This window comes from Sinohyriopsis cumingii, chromosome 15 (assembly GCF_028554795.1).
Source record: "Sinohyriopsis cumingii isolate HCF-2022 chromosome 15, ASM2855479v2, whole genome shotgun sequence".
Lineage (NCBI taxonomy): Eukaryota > Metazoa > Mollusca > Bivalvia > Unionida > Unionidae > Sinohyriopsis > Sinohyriopsis cumingii.
In genome coordinates this window covers 144,951,813-144,976,214 of record NC_142975.1, presented here as the reverse complement: position 1 = coordinate 144,976,214, position 24,402 = coordinate 144,951,813, and the positions used below count along the sequence as shown (strand labels likewise).

At 34.6% G+C, this 24,402-nt stretch overlaps 1 protein-coding gene across 1 annotated transcript in view; it reads right to left on the bottom strand.

The window, feature by feature from the left end:
• Window positions 1-593: 593 nt before the first annotated feature.
• Window positions 594-24,402, bottom strand: part of LOC149782987 (ras-related protein Rab-2) — a 46,734-nt gene continuing 22,925 nt past the window's right edge. The window contains exons 3-8 of the mRNA XM_089934547.1: window positions 23,281-23,348; window positions 21,083-21,165; window positions 18,810-18,902; window positions 15,808-15,919; window positions 14,421-14,489; window positions 594-8,759 (exon numbers count right to left, since the gene is read on the bottom strand). Coding sequence (XP_089790673.1) covers window positions 8,664-8,759; window positions 14,421-14,489; window positions 15,808-15,919; window positions 18,810-18,902; window positions 21,083-21,165; window positions 23,281-23,348 — 521 coding nt within the window. The 3' untranslated portion in view covers window positions 594-8,663. The remainder of the gene's footprint in view (window positions 8,760-14,420; window positions 14,490-15,807; window positions 15,920-18,809; window positions 18,903-21,082; window positions 21,166-23,280; window positions 23,349-24,402) is intronic.

Here is a 24,402-nt window from a genome sequence, read left to right as displayed (position 1 = left end):
AAATCCCATGCTGATATGATCATCCACTTGGGAGAAGTTGTGATATCAAGGTATTTGAGATGGCCACCACATAGTGGTCATGATGTCCAGGGGGAACTATTTTCATTCAGGACCAACTTGACATCATAAGAAGACTTTTAGTGAAAACTCGGTCAGTACAACCAAGATTTAAGAGTAGTTATAACATTTTATTTATGACCCAACTTAACATTATTAAAAGTCTTTGACTGAAAATGGCATTCTCAACTGTACTTTTAAATTTTAAGCAAACCAATGTTTGTTTTCATGCAAGCTCTGAACTCATTTTGTTGAAACAAAATAATAAAGATTGACTGAGGTAGAAAAAGACAAGACAAAGTTCTGTGAAATCCTTGTCTTTAACATTTAAACATAAATTTGCAAATATATTGTCAGAAATGACTGAGCTAAAATCTGACAAATTTCAACATATTTATAGTTTAAACACAACTTCTTTCCTTTTTTTGTATCACTATTCTACCCTTCTGAATTGTGACAGACTTGTAAATATTAGCTTAACATGAACTCTCAACTTCATTTAGGATTGTTCAATTTAAAAAAAAACAACAACAATATTTTCTATAAGACTGACATATTTATTAGTCAATTTGTATGTCTCTTACTACAAACATCTACATCCAATAATGTTTACAAGACGGGCGCAAGAATAATGAATTACCTATTGTCTTTGCAGGACATAAAAGAACTACCCAAACTGACATGAATGCAATGATAATGACTGTAGGTCTACATCCTATATATGCTACATAGTTTAAACCAATTAGTTTTGTACATCAGATTCCAGCCTGTAGTTGGGATTTCAACAAAGAGTAATATTCATTCAAGAATAAGTTTAATATCTACCTGTGTATAACACTCAGATTTGCCTTCACATAAAGAGCAAACAGAAATAGAGTCTAGGCTACTTGGCTGATATCATTCATAAACCAAACACCCAGATCATAATTTTGCAGGCTTGTTATATAACAGCAAATTTCATCTAGCTGTGTATAAAGTGGGATCTATGCTACTTGATTGAAATCATTCATAAAATGAAAATGTAAACCATGATCTGCAGGCTCATTATGTAACAGCAGATCTCTGTGTTTAACACTTAAACTGCCTTCACATAAAGTACAAGCTACCTGATTGAAATCAATCATAAAACCAATGCACCGACCATGATCTGCAGGTTCATTATGTAACAGCAGATCTCATCTAGCTGTTTGCAGCTGGATGCATGATATACACAAGCAAATATATCAATTATAAATGATGTATAAAATATTTTTAGTGGTTTGCACGAAAACTTCTGGCCATTATTCGATACATGTTCACATTTTTCATTTTGAATTGCACATGATACATAAAAGAAAAGTAAATGACAAATATAAAGTAACCTATTTATACAAATAAACAAACTGCAATCTCATGATAAATATCAATGTTTCACACTAATGACAACTTATTGAATCGGTCAGAACTGCATTCAATACACACTTTTGCATTGTCACTTTGAACAGCAGCAAGATTCTAGCAAATGGCCTGATATCTTCAAAAGTTTAAAACAACACTAGCCATGCACTGAATTTTGATAATTTTTAAACTGCATACAAAATTAATGGAGAAATACACATTTACACTTAGATAGAATTAATTGTCTAGTAACAAGTATTTAAGAATACTTAGGATAACAGCATCCACCTCATATTCAGAGACTTTACAGAAAGGTGCCTCTGTAAATTGGATAATGATGTCTGGGAAATTTATGCAGTTTCATTTTGAAGTGACTACCATATAAACTTCTTGCAAGTTGAATCCAACTTCAAACTGCACAGACCCAGATCTGCCAGCATGTAATCTTTGGCATATCAGGGACAATGCAATTTTTGGGAGTAATTAATACAACAAACAGACCCTGATCTGCTAGCTCATTATGTGATAGTAGATACAAGCCTATGTTGTTTGCAACTTCAAAAGTGAGAATATATGATACTCTTTTTTTATTAAACATGTATGCAAAATATTGAAATTATTAAGGATTGTGCTACTAAAATAGCCATATTTTAATGTAAACACATTGTTCCAATATTTATTATTAAAACAGTTTGTACATAGTATATGCAGATGCCTCACATACTAACAATATTCAAGAATACCTTTCAATGCAATACAATAAATTATAACAAAACAAATATCTAAACACATGAAGTTACAGTTAACATCTATGAAAATACAGCATAATGCATGAACAATTTTTGAGTTTGAACACTATAAAAAAGCAATAAAGATTTGCACATCTTTCAAGAGTAACAGCAATATGCTTAAAATCATCTCTATTCAGTTCATTAAAAAGGATACTTCTTCTTACAATAGATACAGTGTCGTGTCCAAAATTTCAAGCTGAAATGAGGTCGAAGACAAATTCAACACCATGCCAGAAGCTGCTCCATTAAAAAAAAACGTATTTAAAGAGTTTTTAGACAGCACAAGCTACATATTTTCATCTACAATGTTAAGCAATCATTATATTTTTATGGTTTTAAAAAAGCCTCTTTACTGATCTTGAAGTTTCATGATAAATGGATTCCATTCCTCTTGACTACCATGCAAGTGACCAATCTTAAACAGTTCCTTGATTTTTGGTAATCAAAGAATTCCACTCCTCTCAGCTACCATGCAAGTGTCTTTCACATTGGACATTTATGCCTATTACATTTTTGGCACTTTCTAAATCTACTTGTCAGCTTGGATAGAATTTGCAACACAACACAATGAACAAAGTTGATGAAAGAGGGATGAGAAAATGAATACCACAGTACAATGTGATTCGCTATTTAACTAATCCATACATACGCGTCATACGTTTTCAGAGAAAGGGAAATGTGACTTCTCCGTTCAGATAAACAAAAAAATGGGAAGAAGTTAAGTGAGTCTGAGTGCAAGTTTATGAAAAGTAAAGTGTACATGTAATTTTTATTTGTGAGACAATATGTATTGATACAATGTATAAATACAGTCTTCACTGGGTCAACAGAAAGAAAAATAATTGCATGATCTAATACAACATTCTGACATATTCGTCTTCTGAAACAAAGTTTTGTAGTGCTGCACATTTATTTTATGTGTGTTCAAAGAACAACAAGCTTTTGAAAATGTCTGATCCTGATACTGGTGACAAAATGAGATAATCACACATATCTTGTACAAAATTTGTAACAGCAGCTTTTCACAAGAGATCTGCAAAAATATTTCATTTCTGTTCCATTTATTCACTTGCTTGCAAGCTTGTCACTCATTAATTTTGTATGTGCCTAATTCCATATCTGTTCAGAATTGAATTTAATCAAGAAATAAAACCTCCCCATTCAGAATATATAGGATTTTACCTAAGAGACAACTCTGCGCGAGTCTTGCTATTCCTGAGGGTTATTTCCACACCAGTCTTTTGTAACATAACAATTAAGGCTAGCTGTAATTAATTTACTCAAATTAATCCATTTCATAAGGTCACCTTCACTCATATACAACCCATGCAGGGCAGTGAATAGTAATGTAATGGGCATAGACAGGAATCCAATTAGCATAGCTTGAAATTATAAGCACATCTGGTTGTGTCAAATAGGTCCCAGCTGTGAATGTGCTAGATTCTATACCACTGGGAATATTTCTTTTTATGTTGAAACCTAAATATGATGTGCCAGGAATCCTGGTTTCCTGGTTAATAAGAAACTGTTGAAAAGAGTAAAAGAGGTGCAACTCAAAGCCAAGCTTTACTGGGGGTCATCTCCAAATCGGTAGGCAAAGTGGAAATCACTCAGATCCATTTAAGTCATTTTTTCATCCACTAGTTTTACTCAACTTCAACTAGATCTGTCTTCAAAACTTCATCACAAAGTCAAAATATGTTACTGGTCAGATCTGCACTATTTCCATTAAGAACCAATTAAATATTGTATGAAGTGTTTTAGTAAAAACCCAGGTCAATGCCACCATTCATACAAGTAGTGAGAATAAATTCTTCAAGATGGCCACTATGGTACCATACTGGTGGCCACACGAATGCCATTTTTATTCAGAACCAGCTACATACTGCTATAACAGTGCTTTAGTGAAAATCTCATGTCGATTAGAAGGATCAGCCATATAATGATTTTCTGCATTGAGACTGGCAAAATTTTCATATAGGACCAACTAGATATCGTAGGAAGAAGTTCTCATGAAAATACATGTACATCTGCCATATATAAAATGGCATGATTGGTAAAATCAGAAAAAGATAGGACAGAAAACATTATCTTTACACAAATAGATCATTTAAAATAACAATGTACCACACTGTATCCAATGTAAACCGTATAATGCCCCCCAAACTATAACTAGCACTAGTAGTGATGGGTGCATCGCAGAGAGCCCAGCTCAAAACAATTTGTTTGGCAGGGCCCTACACAGGAAATTCAGCTGGATAACCAAAGTTCAGAGAAGGGGCATTCAGGTGCCATATCTCTTAAAAACATGGAATGCTGGAAATCCAACTCATTCAAGATCTCATCAATATAAAGGTGCGTGATAACTTGGGCTGAAATGTAATATTCATTAATTAAGTTATGCTGTTGAAAGGAAAGTTATGAGGATTGGCATCACAATTTGCTTGGCAGGGCCTTGCACAAGAAATTTTGTTGGATAACCAAAGTTTGTAAAAAGGGGCATTCAGGTGCCGCATCTCTTAAAAATCATTCAAGATCTCATCAATATAAAGATGCATGACAACTTGGGCTGAAATGTAATATTCATTACCAAAGTTATGCTGTAGATATGGTTCCCACGCTTTTCTAAATAAAAATTTCCAGGTCTTTTCCAGGTTATTTTTTCCCCAGGATGAAATTACTTTTTTCAAGGTTAACATATGACCATTACTCACTGGAATTATATAACATTTTGGATTATAAAACATGCATTTTCCGAATCTGAACATGTTTCTCTTTCAAGACTCTCCAAAACATATATGTCAGAAAAGATGATCACATACAAAACCACAAAATGAGTCACACGAAACAAATCTGACTATATTCCTATAATTTGGCATTTAAAGCCATTTCAGTGTACAGAATATCAATTCTAACTTTACTTTGCTGACCTGCATTATGTTGCTACATGGAAACAACATAAGGAGCATAGATTTTTTTGTTTCCTTTCAAACCTTTAATTCCAAAGAATTCTAGAGCAATATATGTGCATGTTATACAAAGTAAACATTTCCTATCACAGTATGAAAAAAAAGCAATAAATGTAAAGTATTAGAATCTTATCTTCTAATGAAAAAAGTTTAACCCTGAATTTATATGTGCCAATAAAATCTCAAACAAGATTTTTCAACCAGCCTAAACTCCTTAAGACGATTTGGTTAAAAATTCCATCATTTAAAGACATTTACAAAATGGTTGATTTAAATTTTGACAAAAGACCATCAAAATTATACATTGTTGTAAAAACAAGGACTAAATTTTCTGTAAATTCAACTTGTTTTCTTGTAGTTCAATAAATCAGTCCCAAAACCTGTATGGATACATGGGCTCTTATCATTTCTTAATATATAATAAAAGGGATGACAATTTCCCATTCACCTGCATTCTATTTAAGAGCTGAAACCAATGCTTCAAGCTACATATCACTGTAATAGAGTAGCACCAAAGTTCAGCTCGGAGATTCGGAAGTTTTCTAATCCAGGTTTCCTCCAAATATTCCATCCCCATTTTTTATATTTAGACATTTAGGATGGAGTTTGAGTTCAGAGCAATTACATATATAAAAAAACTGGAATCTGCCACCACCTTATGACAGCTTACCAGTGGGTCTAGCAGATTTAAACTATGTTATATCAACTCATACCTGCATGAAATCGATAGGATAATTATTTATCTTCTCAAAAATCAAGTATTATAATTGTTATGTCTTTAATCCGCTGCAGACTAGATGAAACTCTGCATAGATGAAACCTGACCCCGGTACTCGCCATTGACTTTAATACTCACATGACTTCACAACTCTCAAACAATGACATTGGAAGTCCAATAGTCACGTGATATCAACAACAAACACCTTTTTAATGTCGTTATGCAAAATTTCAATTATATTAAAGTCTGATACTTTTTGTAAAAACCAGAATATATAATTCTCAACATTTATTTCAAGAACAACTACAAGAAACTTGGCCAGTCTGATTCATCAAGCAGAGTAGTCTGGTTCCCTGCTTTGTATGCTCCCTGCGTGAGAGAGCACGTCAACATGGTAGTCACGTGATACAACAAAACTCCGAAGTTGGTTTTGGAATAAATATAGAGAATTTTGTGCTCTTTCATTTTTGTATTTTTATTACAACTAGTATGCGACTTTCATATCTCTTTCTACAACATATGAAAATGACGGTTGTGAAATTCTGTGTGCTCGTGCAACTAGCAATCAAAATCACTAGTACCAGCTCAAATTTCATCAACACATTACTTTTATCGCCTTTCAGCAGATTAAAGCTATAACAATTTTAATACTCACAATTTGTGAGAAAATAATTTGTATATCAATCTCATGCAAGTATAACTCAATCTAACAACGTTTAAGTTTGCTAGTCCATCCGCAAAGCGGATATGCTTTAACATGGTGCTGGCCTCTTGTGATGCTACACTGATTTTCATACCTTCCATATATATAAAAATATACGGATATTGAACTGTCTATGAAATAAGAAGTCTACCACACGAATCTAATCCACCTGAGCGTTTGGATTGTCTCAACAAATTTATTTATGGCAAGCACCCAAATGATCCATACTGCAACCTCCTAATATTCTGGTTAGAACTTGACAAATTTAATTCGCGATCAGTTTAGTTACAAATCAGTTACATAATTGTTTCAGGCATCAAGTTGCGAAGGAAAATCCCCTGGTTTTTCCTGACTTTCGTCAATATTTGCCAAATTCAAGGAGTTTTCAAGGTCGTGAAAAAAATGATAATTTCTCCCGACTTTTCCCGATAGCATGGAAACCCCTGTGTAGAAAGGAAAGTTATGAGAATGATCAATCAGGGCCAACAACTCTTCTAAATGTGCTAGAATTTAAATCAAACTCGCTCAAGGTCTTATCAATACAAAGATGCATGTCAAATTGGGATGAACCCCAAAGTTTAGTAAAGTTATGCCAAAGAAACCCAAAGTAAGAAGGATGAAGAATTATGGTTCATAACTCATGTACATGACATGGAAATGTTGGCAATTAATTCAAAGGTTGCATTAAAATATAGCTGCATGCCAAATTCAGTTAAAATGCAACAAAGTGTATTACAGTTATTATGTGAAATGTCAGGAAGATAAGCAGTAAGGGACCATAAACTCTCATAAATGATGTCATAAAACACTAGAAACATCAACAAACCCAAAACTCACTCAAGGTGTCAGCCATCTGAAGTTGCTTAACAAATTTAATTGAAATCAATCAAATTGTTGCTGATCTTATCTTGCACAAACTACAGTCAGGAGGATGAGCAATCAGGGGACCACATCACTCCTAAGCAAGACTGAATCCATCAGCACATGCAAGTCTGCAATGCAATGTACACATCAAATTTCCAAAGAATATGCTGCTTGACTCTTGATGCTTGACCTGTGCTATTTACAGGCAACATCACATGTAAACAGACTTCAAGTTAACTGTCACAAGCCATAACATTAGCCATGATGGAGCTAACAACAAAACTCATTACAGGCATATCCTGAGCTATAAGGCAATGTACACAATAAAATACATCAAAATATCTTGAATGGTTCCCGAGGTCAAACGGATCTGCTCTACTGGAGATGTAATACTGATCGAAGGGCAAAAACGCCTTCAAACTGGACCTGAACAAACGAAATCTTTACACTGCACATCTACATAAATAGACAATTCACCACCAAATGGCACCCAATTAATGTCAAGGGTTGTACAGCTAAGCTGGTCACAAGAAATCTGAATGGATAGATGGACTGAAAGACAGTAAAGGTAACAGTATAGCATCCCTGCACCTCAATGCAGGCCCTAAAAAGGGCAAACTCGGATTTGCCATCTCAAAAAATGCAAAAGAAATCACAAGTAGAATGAATACAGAACAGCACAATCAGGCATTAAGTTTAATAGTACATGTATGCCCAAAATTTCCATAAATGCAATTCTATCATCAAGCGAGAAGCAAGTCTCAATATGGATGAAAAGCTTTGGAATAGTATAAGAAATGAATACATCTTTGAAGTACATGCTAAACAATTTTTACTGAAGAATATTTACTGAATAAAATATATGCACAATATTTGAACATCTTGACAATGCTTTCATTATTTTCAAAGCAAAGATGATTTTAGTATCGTTTGACAATTTTTCTTTAACATATTTTGTGAAATGTACTTATCCATTTGAAAGATGTGATCCCACCAATCTGAAATCAAATAGATTTCACACATATTTTTTTTCTAAAATGAATGCTTTTCATCTTCTCTGCACATGAATACAACTTGAATTTAGGAATGACATGATGCCCAAGTATCACAGACGTGAAGAAATATGGTCACACTTGCAATGATGAAGCTCTTGATCTGAGAAGATTATCAGTTTTTCCACACATTTAACAACAGCCACCACTCTGTCCAGCACTTCCACCTCCAGAGGGCATGCTGGGATTGGTAGGTGAGTGTTGTGGCCCAATCTTGATACCATTGGCCTATTGACCAAAAAAAGAAGAAAAGAATTAGGTACAAAATTTCATTCCATCTGACACTGCATTATGGTAAATATCTGCCTTAACAGGTCTATATTTGGTTAATTTCTTTTAATTACTTTACAATGTAGCTACACCATTTGTTTTTTTTTTTTAATGCAAAATGTCAACAGATATGAAGCACTGCTTCATCACTGAATTAATATCTTATTGAAGAGTACAGCTTTTAACTATATCCAATACGATTATTGATGCCAAGTTCCAACTTAAAGCTTAAAACTTATCTTAAGATAATTTGTAAGTGATGGTTATTTAGCTTCTTTGTCAAAATGAATTATCAAACAAGAGATTCTTTGCCTCTAATGAGCCAATTCAGTGAATTTATGTCTCCTGCCTACTATATGGTTCATGGTTCACTAGGAATTAGAGCAAATGTGTAGAAATGGGGAAAATGGTCAGTGACTTTGACCCAGAAGATCCTTGACTGTCACATGCAAAATGCCATGACAGTGAGATATACCGTATTTTCCGGCCTACAAGTCGATGCGGAGTATAAGTTGAATTGACCAATTTTGTAAATTTTCCATCCTTCGTCCATATATAAGTCGATGCGGAGTATAAGACGAGACCAGGTCAATAACTTGGCTTTGTATTTTATACTAGTAACTTCCGGTTGCATGAATATTGATGGTATCATTGTATGATATTCCATATTACCGGCAATCGTGAAATTGCATTACCGATGCTAACATGCTTGTGATTTTACTTCTGAACTGCTATATTTTGTTATCAATTGACACAGCTGAATAAACAGTCCATGCTTGTCTTATTATAATTGAAAGCACATCCATGTTGTAGTTCATTTTATTACCTGTAGTTACGAACGTAACTTACACAAACTTGTCATTTTCTATCGTAAGTTTGAAAGTCACGGACTCCGTTAAATCGATTCGTATATATATATATATATATATATATATATATATATATATACACACACATATACTATTTTTTAAGTGTTTATTCTGTTTGGACTTGGATATAATTAACATTTTATTACTAATCTATTCAATGCTATACCCCACTATTATCTTTATCAGCGAGTTCGAATACAAAGTAATGGGTATGATCTCTTGTCCTTATAACAAATTTTGTATGGACAATGACTTCAATAAAATGTTGACAGATTTTCATTTCCCTAAAAAAAGCCTCATTTCCCTACTGGCAGCCTCGCTGATTTGACCTATTCTGTTGATTCTTGCCCTCAATCTGGTTTCAATTATAGCCAAAGCGCTAAGCATGTTTAATTACCATGTAAATAACACTGCATAGCCATGTGGTTGTTGTGACAATGTACATCGTAATTAAAACAAGAATGAATTGTTGATTTTGAGGTGTTTATTGATAATGGAATACAGCTGGCTCGTAATACATGAGGATTATCACAATCGTCAGGTAACTCAAAATACCATCTTTTTTCTCTTTGCAAAAGCTACAAATAAAAACCGCCCTGAATAAAAGAACGATCTTGTACACGGACAATATTTTTCATCTCTCACTCTCTCTCTCGTGCGCACACACACAAGCATGCGCGCGCTCACAATATATCTGATTTTAGTTTAGTTTAAACCATATTTGTTTTAATTATGATATCCATTGCAACAAGAGCCACGTGGCTGTGCATGCTATGAAAAGATTGATCAAAATATACCGAACTCATTAAAATGTGCCCGTACTATAGCAATGAAAACAATGCCCATGGCTAAATTCATTATTTACATCTAGAGAAGGGAGTGGGCATCATTTCCTGTTGTACTTAATCCCATTGATATTAAAAACGGGTAGCGTAATTGATGCGGATTAATGATAAAGAACAATGGGGTACCGGCAATATGGTAACTAGTATCGGTAGCTAAAGCCAATATCAAGGTCTAAACAACTGCGGCAACTGGCTTTGATTGTTGTTGGAAACCAAAGACCAATTTATCAACAACCGGTATAATCAAAGAGAGACACCGAATCGTCAGCTGGTTAAGAATGAATATAGGTGAAGTGTTGACATTACAATTTGCTTTAAACTGAATTGCAAAACTAAAAATCATGGATCACTGATGATCTATGAGTACTGGTAGTCCATCTATATATCTGATTTTAGTGTAGTTTAAACCTAATTTATTTGAGAAACTTTGTCAAATACAATTAGAAACATATGATTTGGGGGATTCAGTAGAATGCATGATCTACATTATTTTATAAATAATCATAGAACGCTCGAGTTAATATGGATTACATCCCTTTGTAGGATCAATTGGATCAATCAAAAAGCTATGCCGGTAATTGCTCACGTGTGTCCAACATTATACTGGAAAATCAAATATTAATGGACCAGTTATTTCATATCTTTTTTTTTAGGAACAAACAATATGCTTTGAATTAGTACAGTACACTATAGAGTATAGACCGTAAGTATGCTATGCGGCCCGGTTAAGTTTTTACCGGTACGGTAAATTGTTTTCTTTTATTTTATGTTTGAGAAATAAGAAAAAACACGCAGAATGCAAAATAAATAATGACAAAACTTACAAATATAAACGCAGTCATATTAGTTTATGACAATTTATTGACATAGTAATTTAACATGAATTTGTACTTCTATGTGACCTGTTTTCGATTATGCCGATTATAGAGCAATGTCAATAGCATACCGGATACTGTAATCCATATATAAGTCGATGCAATTTCAATGACACAATCAATATATAAGTTGATTTGGAGTATAAGACGAAGACCGAACTTTCAAGTAAAAAAGTATCGACTTATACACCGGAAAATACGGTAATTGTAACTTGATTAATCACAGTTCAAAGTAGAAACCTTAAAATACAGAACTGTGACCTTGAATGTGAGGACAGGACCCCAAATATTAAGTGCAAAACATCTTCTGGTGACAATGTAGAGGTCTCCCAAACTTCAGCCTTTATTCATGAATAGTCCTTAAGCTAAAGAGCATGAGGGAAAATGTGAATGAAGTCTAAAATCTTGGCCTTTAAGGTAAGACCCTTTTTATTATGTGTCCTGAACCAAAATTTAATTAATACAGTATGGTAAGTAATCCGAATGTCTTTTTCCCAATTTGAGATTTTCGTTACTGAAAGAAGTGTTGGCTTAAGTACATGAACCACTAAGGATAATATTATATCAATAATGGCGACATTTACTGACAATGGGACAACAGTGTTGTGATAAAGTTTTGTGATTTCACACAGCAGTTGTGCTTTTTTCTTTGATGATTATGACCGGATGTAATTGTCAGGATCATAACATGGGTAGCATAGGCTAAATATAGATTTTGTGGATTAACAGAGAAATTAACCTTGAACAAAACAGGGTACCAGAGAAAGACCGAAAAATCAAGTGACAGAACACATATCAATTTCGTTATAAACAAGGCATTCATCAACTCTACAAAAGTTTCGTCCGCATAATTAAATTGTAGCACTGTACAATTAGCAACATAGGAATAAATCGTTACAAAACTTCAACATGTCATCACGTAAATGGAGAATTTATTCTTTAGAAGAAAAAGTAAAAGTTATTTCAACCTGACCACCACAATGGGGGAGAGTTCAAGAGTTCTTGCCAAAAACAATTATGTTGAGAAGATTCAAATAAACAAGATCATAACAGATAAGAAGAATATTCTGCAGCAATGGGAAAAAGGAGTAAATGGAGAGAGAATTATTTTAAATGCCAAGTGTACCAAGATTTCAATGACATTTTTTAATGGTTTTGCGACACGCATGCCAACAATATCTCACTTACATTTCATGTTAAGAATAACAACTATTAATATATGTTAACTTGAAATAAGCCTGTTCTCAAGAGACAAAGTTTATTTTAATAACTAATGTTACTCTTACATGATAATATTAAATGCTTTGGGTTTTTTTGTAGCTCTCTCTAGCTCTCTCATAAACACACACACACACACAGAGTCCCCCTCTGGAAAGGCCACCCATTTTACATGGCCACTTTCCCAGAACAGCAGGGGTGGCCATAGAAGAAGGGAAGACTGAAATCAAAATAGCTCTTAAATTATAGTGTGGAAAGAAAATCGGATAGAAAATGAAAACTACTGAACAGTGACATTGATCTTGGAGACATAAGCCCCCATTATGGTTCACAACAAACCTGCAACCAATGATGAGAAGCATACCAAGCTGAATCCCTTAACCTCAAAGTTCTATTAAGTCATGGAGGTTAAAGAAAGTGTGACAAGAAACTTGAAATAATAATCCATGACCATAACCTGAAAGCCTGGACTCCAATGTCGTAAGCAGCACACGTGCTAGAAATGATATATAAATATACCAAGTTTCATCCCTAAATCTCAAACAGAATGATACACAGCACACTGAAAAGTAACAGAAAACCTGAAATGTTAAACTGTGACCTTGATCTTTCTAGTGAAGATATATCAGTATGCAAAGTTTTATTCATGTTTCTCAGAAAGGATTCAAAGTTTTAGGCTGGGTGTGGATGCATGTGATTTGGATTTTTAACATAGGTTTAAAAAAAAATCCGTCATATCGCTGAGATGTCTTCATACAGACATGTAGCATGATGTCCCACCCAAGTTTTAGGCTGGAAAGAATCACCAGATGACATTTAATACAGGATCCCAATAAGAAAAGGAAATGCAACTTTGAACGATAATGAATAAGACCACCAAGTTTCATTTCCAAACCTCATATTGCTATGGAGTTCCAAAGCTGAAAGGAAACAAACATGGAAGACTTGAAATAGTGAACCATGATCTTGACCCTGAAGATAGAACTCTTTATCTGCCATGCAACACACTAAACAATGTTGATTATTAAAACCAAATTTCATCCTTTAATCTCAAATGACTTTAAAGTTATAGAACAGACATCAAAACGATAATCCATGACCCTGACCTTGAAAATGGGATGCCATATCTGATACACCTTCAACTATACCGAGTTTCATTCCTTAAATCTTGTATAGTTTGACATTATAAAATGGAAGAAAAAGTGTTACAATCAACGAAAATACTCAGTCATGAAATTTATACTGATGACAGGACCCCTAATGTGGTAGACCACACACCTTCTAATGATGTTAAATAACTAAACCAAGTTTCATCCTTTATTCTCAAATGGCTTAAAAGATAAGAATTGAAAAGAAAAATATTAAGATGTGACCTTGACCTGAAGACACAACTCCCAATATGAGACACCTCTAATGTACAAGTATACCATGTATCATCCCTTAACCTTAAAAAGCTTGAAAGCTATAGATTGAAAAGTGTGATGGAAAACTTTAAACCATAACCACGATTCTGCAGATAAGACCGCTATGTGGCACATAACACACTATGTGCAAGTATACCTAGCTCCACCATTTAATTTCAAATGGCTTCAAAGCTTAAAAAAAAAAATGTGTGATGGATGGATTGAGGATGAATGGACAGGCAGAAACATTTATACAATGGCTGAGGGCTCAAAAAAATTGGAGTGTACTTTACAATTTCTAAGAATCTGTTAAAATCTGAGTTGTAACGATTATTAATACAATACAACGATGCAGTGATGAATATATATATATAATAACAATATATATATATATAATAACAAAATATACCTCATTATTTATATCAAATACCCCATCTTGGATCTTCTGGTATATTTCTTTGGCTGTATTGATGAATGCCTGAAATTGAAAGTGTTGATGATAAAGTAGAGAAATCATTAGAACTTCAGCTTGTAAATATTTATGAAACTAAATAAGAACCATGCATAATATTTACCAATCAAGAATCATCAACATCAATAATAGATTCTGAATCAAGTTTCCATTTAAAGGCCTAATATTACTTGTAATCCTTCTTAAAACAGAACTACCTGACAAATATAACATCATCAAATTATATTTTGTCAAATGTTTGTCCCTTTTAAAACCAATTTTAACCTGATCTTTTTTGATATCCATCCAGTCTGTTCAATTGGTCTGCTTTTTTTTCTGAAAACTGGATGAAAATTAGTACCAATTACACTTGGTGACCTGATACTTTGACAACTAGGTGAACTTTTGCTATGTGCACAGCCTTCACACATTTTATATTCATGTTCTTGCTCTTGTTGCTGTTATGAAATTAATGCCACTTTCAGCACATGATAGGCTATACATGGTGGCCACTATATTTGGCAGAGGAAGAACTGGGGAAAACTCTAAAGAACCACTGACCCATGTGAATCTAGTGGCAAGGTGTCTTACATACCCACACTTCCGGAGCCCAAGACTCAACACCATGAGGACAGAAATAAGATTTCAGTGATCTATACAGGTGAGTGCCTTAGAATACTTGGGCACCTTGGGGCAATTATTTTCTGTCTGACATGATAACCATAACAATCATCTGACAGTAAGAAGGGATGGTGAAAGCATGTGCTTTGCACTTTATTAAACCAACCCTCTGTTGAATTATGGATCAGCCGTCTACAGCTTCAAATTCAAAGCTGACAATTTCATCACTTTGTTTACATCATAATACATCCCAGTGACAGAAAATTTGGAAAGCACCCTGGCTTATTTCTAATGCTAACCCATCTGCTAATAAAATGGTGCCCCTTCTGATTCCAACTTTCTTTTCTTCTTCACTTCTGCAAAATACTTTACCTTATTCTTCATTAAGAGATAGATGGAATCAAGTCGAGCCATGACCTAAATATCCCATTTTACTGTAACTGAAAGCCACTTTAAACATTAGAAAGCTTTGTATCTATTTCGTTAATTCTTGGAAATACAGTAGGATTCCAACAGCTCCAGCATCCAAGTGAAACAGAGAATCAATTTATGAACATGGTACCTTGTGTACACAAGATTAAATGTAGTTATAGAGAAATTACAAGGTCTGAAATGCTAGTTAAAGCAACTGGTGGTATTCAAGCCAACCATGCTCAAAGGAACAAGATTCTACCCACCAGAGAAATGTATTATTAATGAATAGAAGTTGCTCATTTCTTTCTACCTCTTCAACATTAGCAGCTGTCTTTGCTGATGTTTCCATAAAGATTAAGCCATGCTCCCTGGCAAAAGCTTCCCCTTCCTCCTTCTTCACATCTCTTCTAGCTTCAAGATCACTGAAAAGATTTTTAAAAAAATCATGTATCTCTGTCCATGTATTTATTAACCCATCAGTTCATCCACTGTATTGATCCTGTATCAATATCTAGGGACAACTCAACTTGGAAATGGTGGTTTTCTCTAAAGTGAGTGTGTCCTTTAGATACATCATTGCATGTCCATTTGACCGTATCCAGTGTTGTTTTAGTAGTTTTTGTTATTTTACTATGACAGGGAACCAGTCTATCACAAAAAGTAGTCATAGTTATTTTTGATTTTGGAATCATACATTAGCAATGCAAACAAATGACGCAGAACTTAACTGCTGAGCACATGGAAATCTTAAGCAAGCGGGCAGCAGCAAACAAGAAATGGATAGTGATTAGCTTTTGATCACAAATATGAAACAAGAGGTCCTGATAACACTCACATGGCTTCATATCACTTTTCAGCTTTAAAGTTTCCATGACTGTAGCAGAACAAGTTAACAGCCTCTTGTATTTATAGTCAAGTCATAGTATGAAATCTACACACTGAGGTGAAATAAAATAAGTTTATGAATATAAGCAATAAAAGAACATAACTATATAGGCTGGTAAATGTTGATTTCTTTCTCAAATAAGGCTAGTAAAGAGTACAAGTTACAATTTAACAAATGAAATATTTCACAGGTGAATGTGATTTGTGTATAGCTAAGCCAATCATGTGCAAAATCACCTTATGTATGAATATGCAAATTTTGTCAATACTTTCAAGTACAAAGATTTAAATACATGTCAGGATAATGCCAGTTAAGTAAATTAACAGTGTACCTTCATTCACCAATCCTCTGTACACAAGTAACTTGACTAGCATCTTTTGTCACCAAGTGCTCCCTCACTCATAAATGTGACCAAAGAAAAAGCCAGGTCAGATCAGAACAGATAAGAAGACTTCAAAAGAGGGAGGATTTTCATTGACCTAACTTGCATGTAAATGGACAAAACTTAAAAATACTGATTCAAAGTGCTAACTGCCTGCCAAAACTGCTTAAGATTCATACTGTCTGGGTCTGATGTTGTTTTGATGTCAGCAAGATTTTCCACATGAAGCAGAAATTTGTACATTATACCATCGTACCCTTTGTAACGTTAAGCTTAACTTGCAGACACCTTTCCTGTTATCAATATCTCCACTCTTTAATAAGGACAATTAGATTCGGAAAATGAATATCACTTGCTAGTATTATACTACAACAAAGACATCATTCATCCCACGCATTATAGATTACAATGGCAGTTAGTGACATGTACTTGTCTGGTTTACATTAATGCTTACAAAGAATTAAATCAAGGTTAGTGGTGTTTATATCAGCTTTTGTGATGCAGTCATTAAAAGTTGTACCAAACACATATTTTCCCTTCTGCAGGTTGGTGCTCACAACATAAAATTTATATAATATATAAAAAATTATTCATATTATTATCTGTATTATTATTATAATAATACTACAATGAAGATTATGATTTCTTATGATTGTTGTTGTTGTTGTTCTGGGATTTAATGCCATTTTTCAGCACACGATAGGCTATGTACAGCGGCCAGTATTAATGGTGGAGGAAGAACCCGGGAAAACCCTGAGAAGAACTACTGGCAAGCTTTCTCACATACCCACGTTAGCCAATTCCTAGACTCAAAACCCACGCAGACAGAGGTGAGATGGCAGTGATGTAACGGAGAGCGCTTTAGACCACTCGGCCACTCAGGGCCCCGATTTCTTATGAACAATAAAAGTCACTAAATGAGTAGTTTCTGTCTATTTGCATGTGCAATTTCAGAGTCCAGGAACATCATTCTGATGATCTGAAAAATAATCTGTACCAGAAACAGGAGATTATATTCAGCTATAAAGCAGCAAATATTGTCTCAACATGTTTAGCTTGATCCACATTGGATGCAGATTCAGCAAACACTGATTTCAGCGATGGCATGTTTGTTTTTGTGGTTAATATGCTTTTATGAGATGGAGTCTCTTCATGATGTGTGTGATGTTATTCTTGCCACTACAACTGAATTTAAAATCAGTTTCACAGAAAGACCAGAATATGCATTCATGTCCCTCTGAACTTGATTGCAACCACTTAAATTCCTCTTTCTATCCATTATTGAATTTGTGTGATATTTTAGTTGCTTGGATTTTATTTTGGCACTGGGAGACAGTCCTAACTAAATAACTTTTTATCAGGTGCAGTACTGATTCTAATCCACATCAAAAGTTTTATGCACCAAAGCAGAACATACTGTAATGTTATTTGTTTTACTCTGATTATGATCTTTAGTAACCCAACAATAATCAATTAACGCCTTTAATCCTTTTGGAAATCTGCTCACACATAGAATCCACTCTGACAAACTTCAAACAATGAGGCTGCCAACCCTGCAAACAGACTCGAAGAAATCAGCAACTACATTGTTTTGCCCTGCTTGTACCATTTTAATCACTTCAGCAGAGTCAGTAATATAATAAATATACTGTTCTGGAACCAAATGTGGGGGGAAAAAATGGAAAAATGTAATTCTTCAATAAGAATTCTGAGTAGGCTGAAAATTTCAGTAAGTGATGGTAGACACCACTGATCTTGGGGAAAATCCTCTCCTGTGTGGGAGGTTTACATATATACTCACTAACAGCCTATACAGGAAGGACTGTTAACCTAGTACTACTTAAAGCTAGCCTTACCAAGATCAGACCTGGAAAGAGGTTCAAACCTGGAAGAGCAGAGGTGCAAAGCAAGTGAACCATTAATGTGCTACCTAGACCGATAAAATGACTCATTGAACTGCCCAAGGTTTAAAGTTAACTCCCTTGTTAAACTGCAGTTATCAATTTATTTTACCTTTGAATTTCCATCTGTTTTCAGATATTACCTTTTGTTACCAATCAACATGATGACCATGTTAGAATTGGAGTGCTGTCTTGCATCCTCAAGCCAAGTGGTCAGATGGTTGAATGTGTCTCTCCTGAAAGTATATTAAGTCAATGTGTCAATCAATGACATTCTGTTCTTTCACACAACTAAATGCCTTCAATTATTTGTGGAACATCAAACTGTGATTTCTTGGATGTTATATAAAATAATATTTTAAAGACCCAATGGACAATAACTCACCTGTTATTACCGCATGTGTTAGTGTATTAAATGAATCCTGATCAGGCAATTAGAGATAAGAGCTCATTAGAAGTTCCCTAAAAATGCAAATGGCTCTCACCGTATTTGCTGGCAGAATCACAGAACTGTGGCCATCAGATTAAATTTGGGGATTAATTTATCTCCAGTCCCTTGTCAGTGATCATAAACAAGAGTCCCTGAAAGGGACTGAAACTCTACTGGCTGAAAAGAATTTCAAGGTATGACCACTTCTTCCTTTCAACTTTTGAGTGCTGAAACCAACTTTGATATTCTTCAGCGATAAGAGACTTTCAAATTAGCTCCTGTGGTCACCTGAATATCAGTATGGCACCATTTTCATTTAGGACCAATATGGCATCATAAGAATTCTTCTAGTGGAAACCCCATTTTGATATGACTTTCCATTTTTGAAGAAGTAAAGATAACAAGATTTTCTAGATGCCATGGTGGCCATTTTCAATTTAGACTGTCACCATATCTATTTAGTACTAAGCAGACATTTAGTGAAAGCATGTCAATAGGACCAACCATCTAGAAATAAATGACCAATTGTTGCTGTCAGGTTAGACATTGGATCAACGCCACTGTCATTTACAACCAACCAGATGCATAAGAAGTCCTTCAGTGAAAATCTAATGATGATATGCAAGAGAAATAATGATAACAAGATTTTCAAGATGGTCACTGAATGGCACCATATGGACAAACTAGACATCGTAAGTTGTTAAGTAAAAACTCCATGTTGATACAACCATGCATTCAGGAGGAGTAGTGAAAAAAATTTATCAAATCGACACCATCTTCAATTTTGGATTAACTATACATTGTAAATTTTATGATGAAAACCCCATGGCAAAATTATTTTCACTCAAAAGGATTTGCAATAACAAGATATTCAAGATGGCAACTACGGTGGCCATAATGGACATCATAAGAAGTCTTTTGGTGAAAAACCCATCTTGATATAACCATCCATTCAGATGTAGTGGTAGTGTTTTCAAGATGACCACGGTGGTAGCCGAATTTAAAGACAGACTGGTACCACTTTCATTTAGGACAAAACAGATATCATAAGAATTCTTCTGGTGAAAACTCATGAATTTCCATTCAGAAGGAAAAAAAACCAACATGATTTCCAAGATGGATACTGTGGTGAATATATTGGGCACAGATTAGCCCCATTTTCATTCAGACCAACCAAATATCATAAGAAGTCTTTAAGTGAAAATCATATGTTGATATGACTATCCATTCAGGAGTAACAATAATAAGGTTTAAAGATGGCCAAGGTTTTCAAATGCCCAGATCAGCTACCACGGCATGTTTCTGTGCAAGGTACTTTACTATATTACCTCTGCACGTAGTAATAATTCATATGCTAGTTTGCCATTAAATTCCACTTGTCATTCATTCTTCATAATGAAACTTTTGTAGCATGTAAACCATTTCTCAGTACAGCTCTTCCCCATTATAAGGTGCCTTCTCAAATGCAATTTCAGATATAATATAGTACTACTATGGACCTCATGAACAAAATCATGCCACTGCATAACAATAAGGATTGACATAAACGGTGAAACTAAGTTTTATATCTTCAATTACTTTTCAAAACACCATTTTAACCAAAACTAGGAGTGTCCACTATACCACAGTTCCATGTACTACACTATGCTGAATATATCGCAATTCTGTATATATATATAGTTCAGTGCTCTGTATAATGCAGTTTGGTACATCTTGCAGCCAGCAGTTATGGACTGCAACTACCACATAATAAAGGTTAAGAGCTGTACTAGGTAGATTCTTAAATGCCCAGGAACAACTGATATTGCTATGTTTCACTGACAAATACTTCTGTCTGCATATAGCAAGTGACCATTTGTATTAAAACAGTTGGTCTTATGAAATGAACAGATCATCCCCAACAATTTCTGATTATTATTGTGTGTTTCTGTACACCTTACAGTTGTTCATCTAAGTAAACAGAAATTCAAGCGTATTAACCCATACCTTGTAATATCATAAACTAGCAGTGCTCCAGCAGCTCCCCTGTAATAAGACCTTGTGATTGAACGAAAAGATTCCTGACCAGCCTGAAAAACAACAATATATCTTCATAATGTAGTGGTTGACAAAATTTTTATACACAGTAGCAAGTAGCAAATTGATATTGATACTGATAAAGATTTGTAAGTATCATTTCACCTGTTCATTAAAATATGCAATTTTCCTGCACGCAGATCTTTCCAGAACACACCTGCATATAGTTTAAACACTTACCGTTATTTGGTAACAGCCTTATCTAGCGTGAAATTCAAAATGGCTACAGGAAATATGGTTGCACTAATCCATGTGGATTTACAAGTCATCGGACAAGGATTTAATCTGGAATATTATGTACATATAGCCAAAAGAACCCTTCAACTAAAGGTAACTCAACAGCAACATGAAATACCAGTAAGTGTACAAAATGTACACCGATCTGTGCAGATGAAAGTGTCTGCAAATATTTGCATATTTAAATGAATAGGTATGATCAGCCCCATAACCTTTAGTCAGTATCAGTATTGGGTGTGGTGCTAATTTATCAGCTTAACTCATTAACCCCTGCCAACGAGTTTATGTGGCAGGAGGTAGTAGCCTACCGCTGAGCTCTGTAGTGTCAAGGTCATGTATGATGCACTAAAGTGGGTGGTATTATAGAAAGGTAGACAGATGTAGCTCTATAATGATATCAATTAATCTGAAGTTCTAGTCGCACTACAAAATACAGAGTGAAAAACTTCTCATGGTCGGAATCTGTTGTGTCCAGAATTTAGACTTTTTGGTCTCAGATCTAAGGAAGACCGGTATGAACTGCAAACAGACAGATGAACCTTTGCAAAAAGTAGGAAAAGATGGGCATTTGGAATAAAGAGCAGTCTTGATACAAAAATGATGGGTCCATTAATCAAAAATAAAATAAAAATAAGAACTCCAACTTTTACCCTTCTGATCATGCACGAGCGAACTAGCCAATGAAAACGATGTTTCTAACTCAACTAGGCATTAGTTTAATGGAAAATCAGCTGGAAGTTGATGTATTTGGATGTATTCAGAAATAGTCCAGAACATGTGTTTCCTACTTGCATTTCAGGCGAAAATGACAAAACCTTCAGGGGTTAATGAGTTAATGGGTGCATTTTGATATCACCAAATTTGAATATTCCTTGTGTATTTAATCACTTGTGCATTGACATTGCAAATAAATTACAAATTTAGCCATTCCTTGATGATTTGTAAAAAAAATTCAAAAATCCTTGTTAACTCATTAACCCCTGGTGACAAGTTTACATGGCAGGACGTAGTAGCCTATTGCCGAGCTCTGTAGCGTCATAGTCATGTATGATACACTATAGTGGGTGGTATTATAGAAAGGTAGCCAGATGTAGCTCTACAATGATACCAAATAATCTGGAAGTTCTAGTTGCACTACAAAATATGGAGGGGAAAACCTCATTTTTTGGACCCAATTTTTTTCCACCCAAAATTTGCCCATTGTTGGAATCCTATTTCGTGTCTGTATCTTAGACTTTTTGGTCTCAGATCTAAGGCACACTGGTATGAACTGCAAACAGAGAGATGAACCTTTGCAAGAAAGTAAGATAAGATGGGCATTTGGAATACAGAGTGGTCGCGATATGAAAATGATGGGTCCATTAAGCAAAAAAAACTACAAAAAAAGAACAAAACTAGGCATTATTGGAAAATCACCTGGAAGCTGATGTAATTGGATGTATTCATAAATAGCCCACAACACGCATTTCCTACTCGCATTTCAGGCAAAAACAACAAAAACCTCCAGGGGTTAATGAGTTAAGTAGCATGCAGAATACTAATCATAATGGAATATTTTCAAACCAGTTATTTGTTACAAATATGTTTTTCTACATTTGCTTTTTCAGTATAGCTTACCTATGGAGATAAATGCAATTACCACTTTAATTCAACTCATTCCATTGCAATGTTCACCAACAACATAAATTTTTACATGTATTAACTTTCTAATTGTTATGATAGAAACTAACCAAATAACGTTCTTTACAACAATTACACACAAGTCATCACAATGTATAGAAGCATCCTATAAATGTGAAAAAATATGGTCAAGGATATAAAATTTTGCTGAAACTAACCAAATGTAGCGAGTACAAAAATATAGCACTTACAGTATCCCATATCTGCAGTTTGATTTGTTTACCATCTATAGAAATCATACGAGCTCCAAACTCCACACCTGAAAATAAATCAGGTTTACGTATTGAAAATATCTTGTATATGTTTTCGTCCTTCAGCATAAGAATGGGAAACTAGAGACTTTACACACTCACGTGCATACTATCTGGTCATATAATTACAATGCATTACTGCTACTAAAAGTCTGCATGTGCACAAATACATACTATCTGGTCTTGTTACTACAATGCATTATTGACACAAATACATATTATCTGGTCTTGTTACTACAATGCATTATTGACACAAATACATACTATCTGGTCTTGTTACTACAATGCACTATTGACACAAATACATACTATCTGGTCTTGTTACTACAATGCACTATTGACACAAATACATACTATCTGGTCTTGTTACTACAATGCATTATTGACACAAATACATACTATCTGGTCTTGTTACTACAATGCATTATTGACACAAATACATACTATCTGGTCTTATAATTACACTGCATTACTGCTGCTAGAGGCTCCATGTAAAGCCTCTGCTGAAGAAACTAACACTAGACCATAACAATTTAAAGAACTACCATGCAGTTTCTAATCTCCCATTGATATAAAAAATCTCAGAAAAGGTTGTTCTATCCCAGTTTGTATCTCATCTGAATTCAAACAGTATTTTTAGCAATGTATGATCTACATATTGCCCTTGCCACAGTACTGAAACTACTCTTCTAAAAGTAAATAATGACATTATCTCTGCTTTGGATAGCGGAAAGATTACAGTCCTCACCCTCCTTGATTTGTCTGCAGCATTTGACACAATAGACCATGATATATTACTTCACCGTCTCCAGCATGTATTTGGCGTTCATGATAAAGCCTTACTGTGGTTCAAGTCCTACTTGGTCAACAGGACACAAATTGTGTCTGCAAATGGAATACACTCCAGCCCAGTTGATCTATGTTGTGGTGTTCCACAGGGGTCTGTTCTTGGACCTGTTCTCTTCATTCTATACAGTCGCTCTCAAGTGTCATAGATCATCATCCAGTGTCTCACCAGTTTTATGTGATGACACCCAAATATGCAAATTTAGCCACCCAACT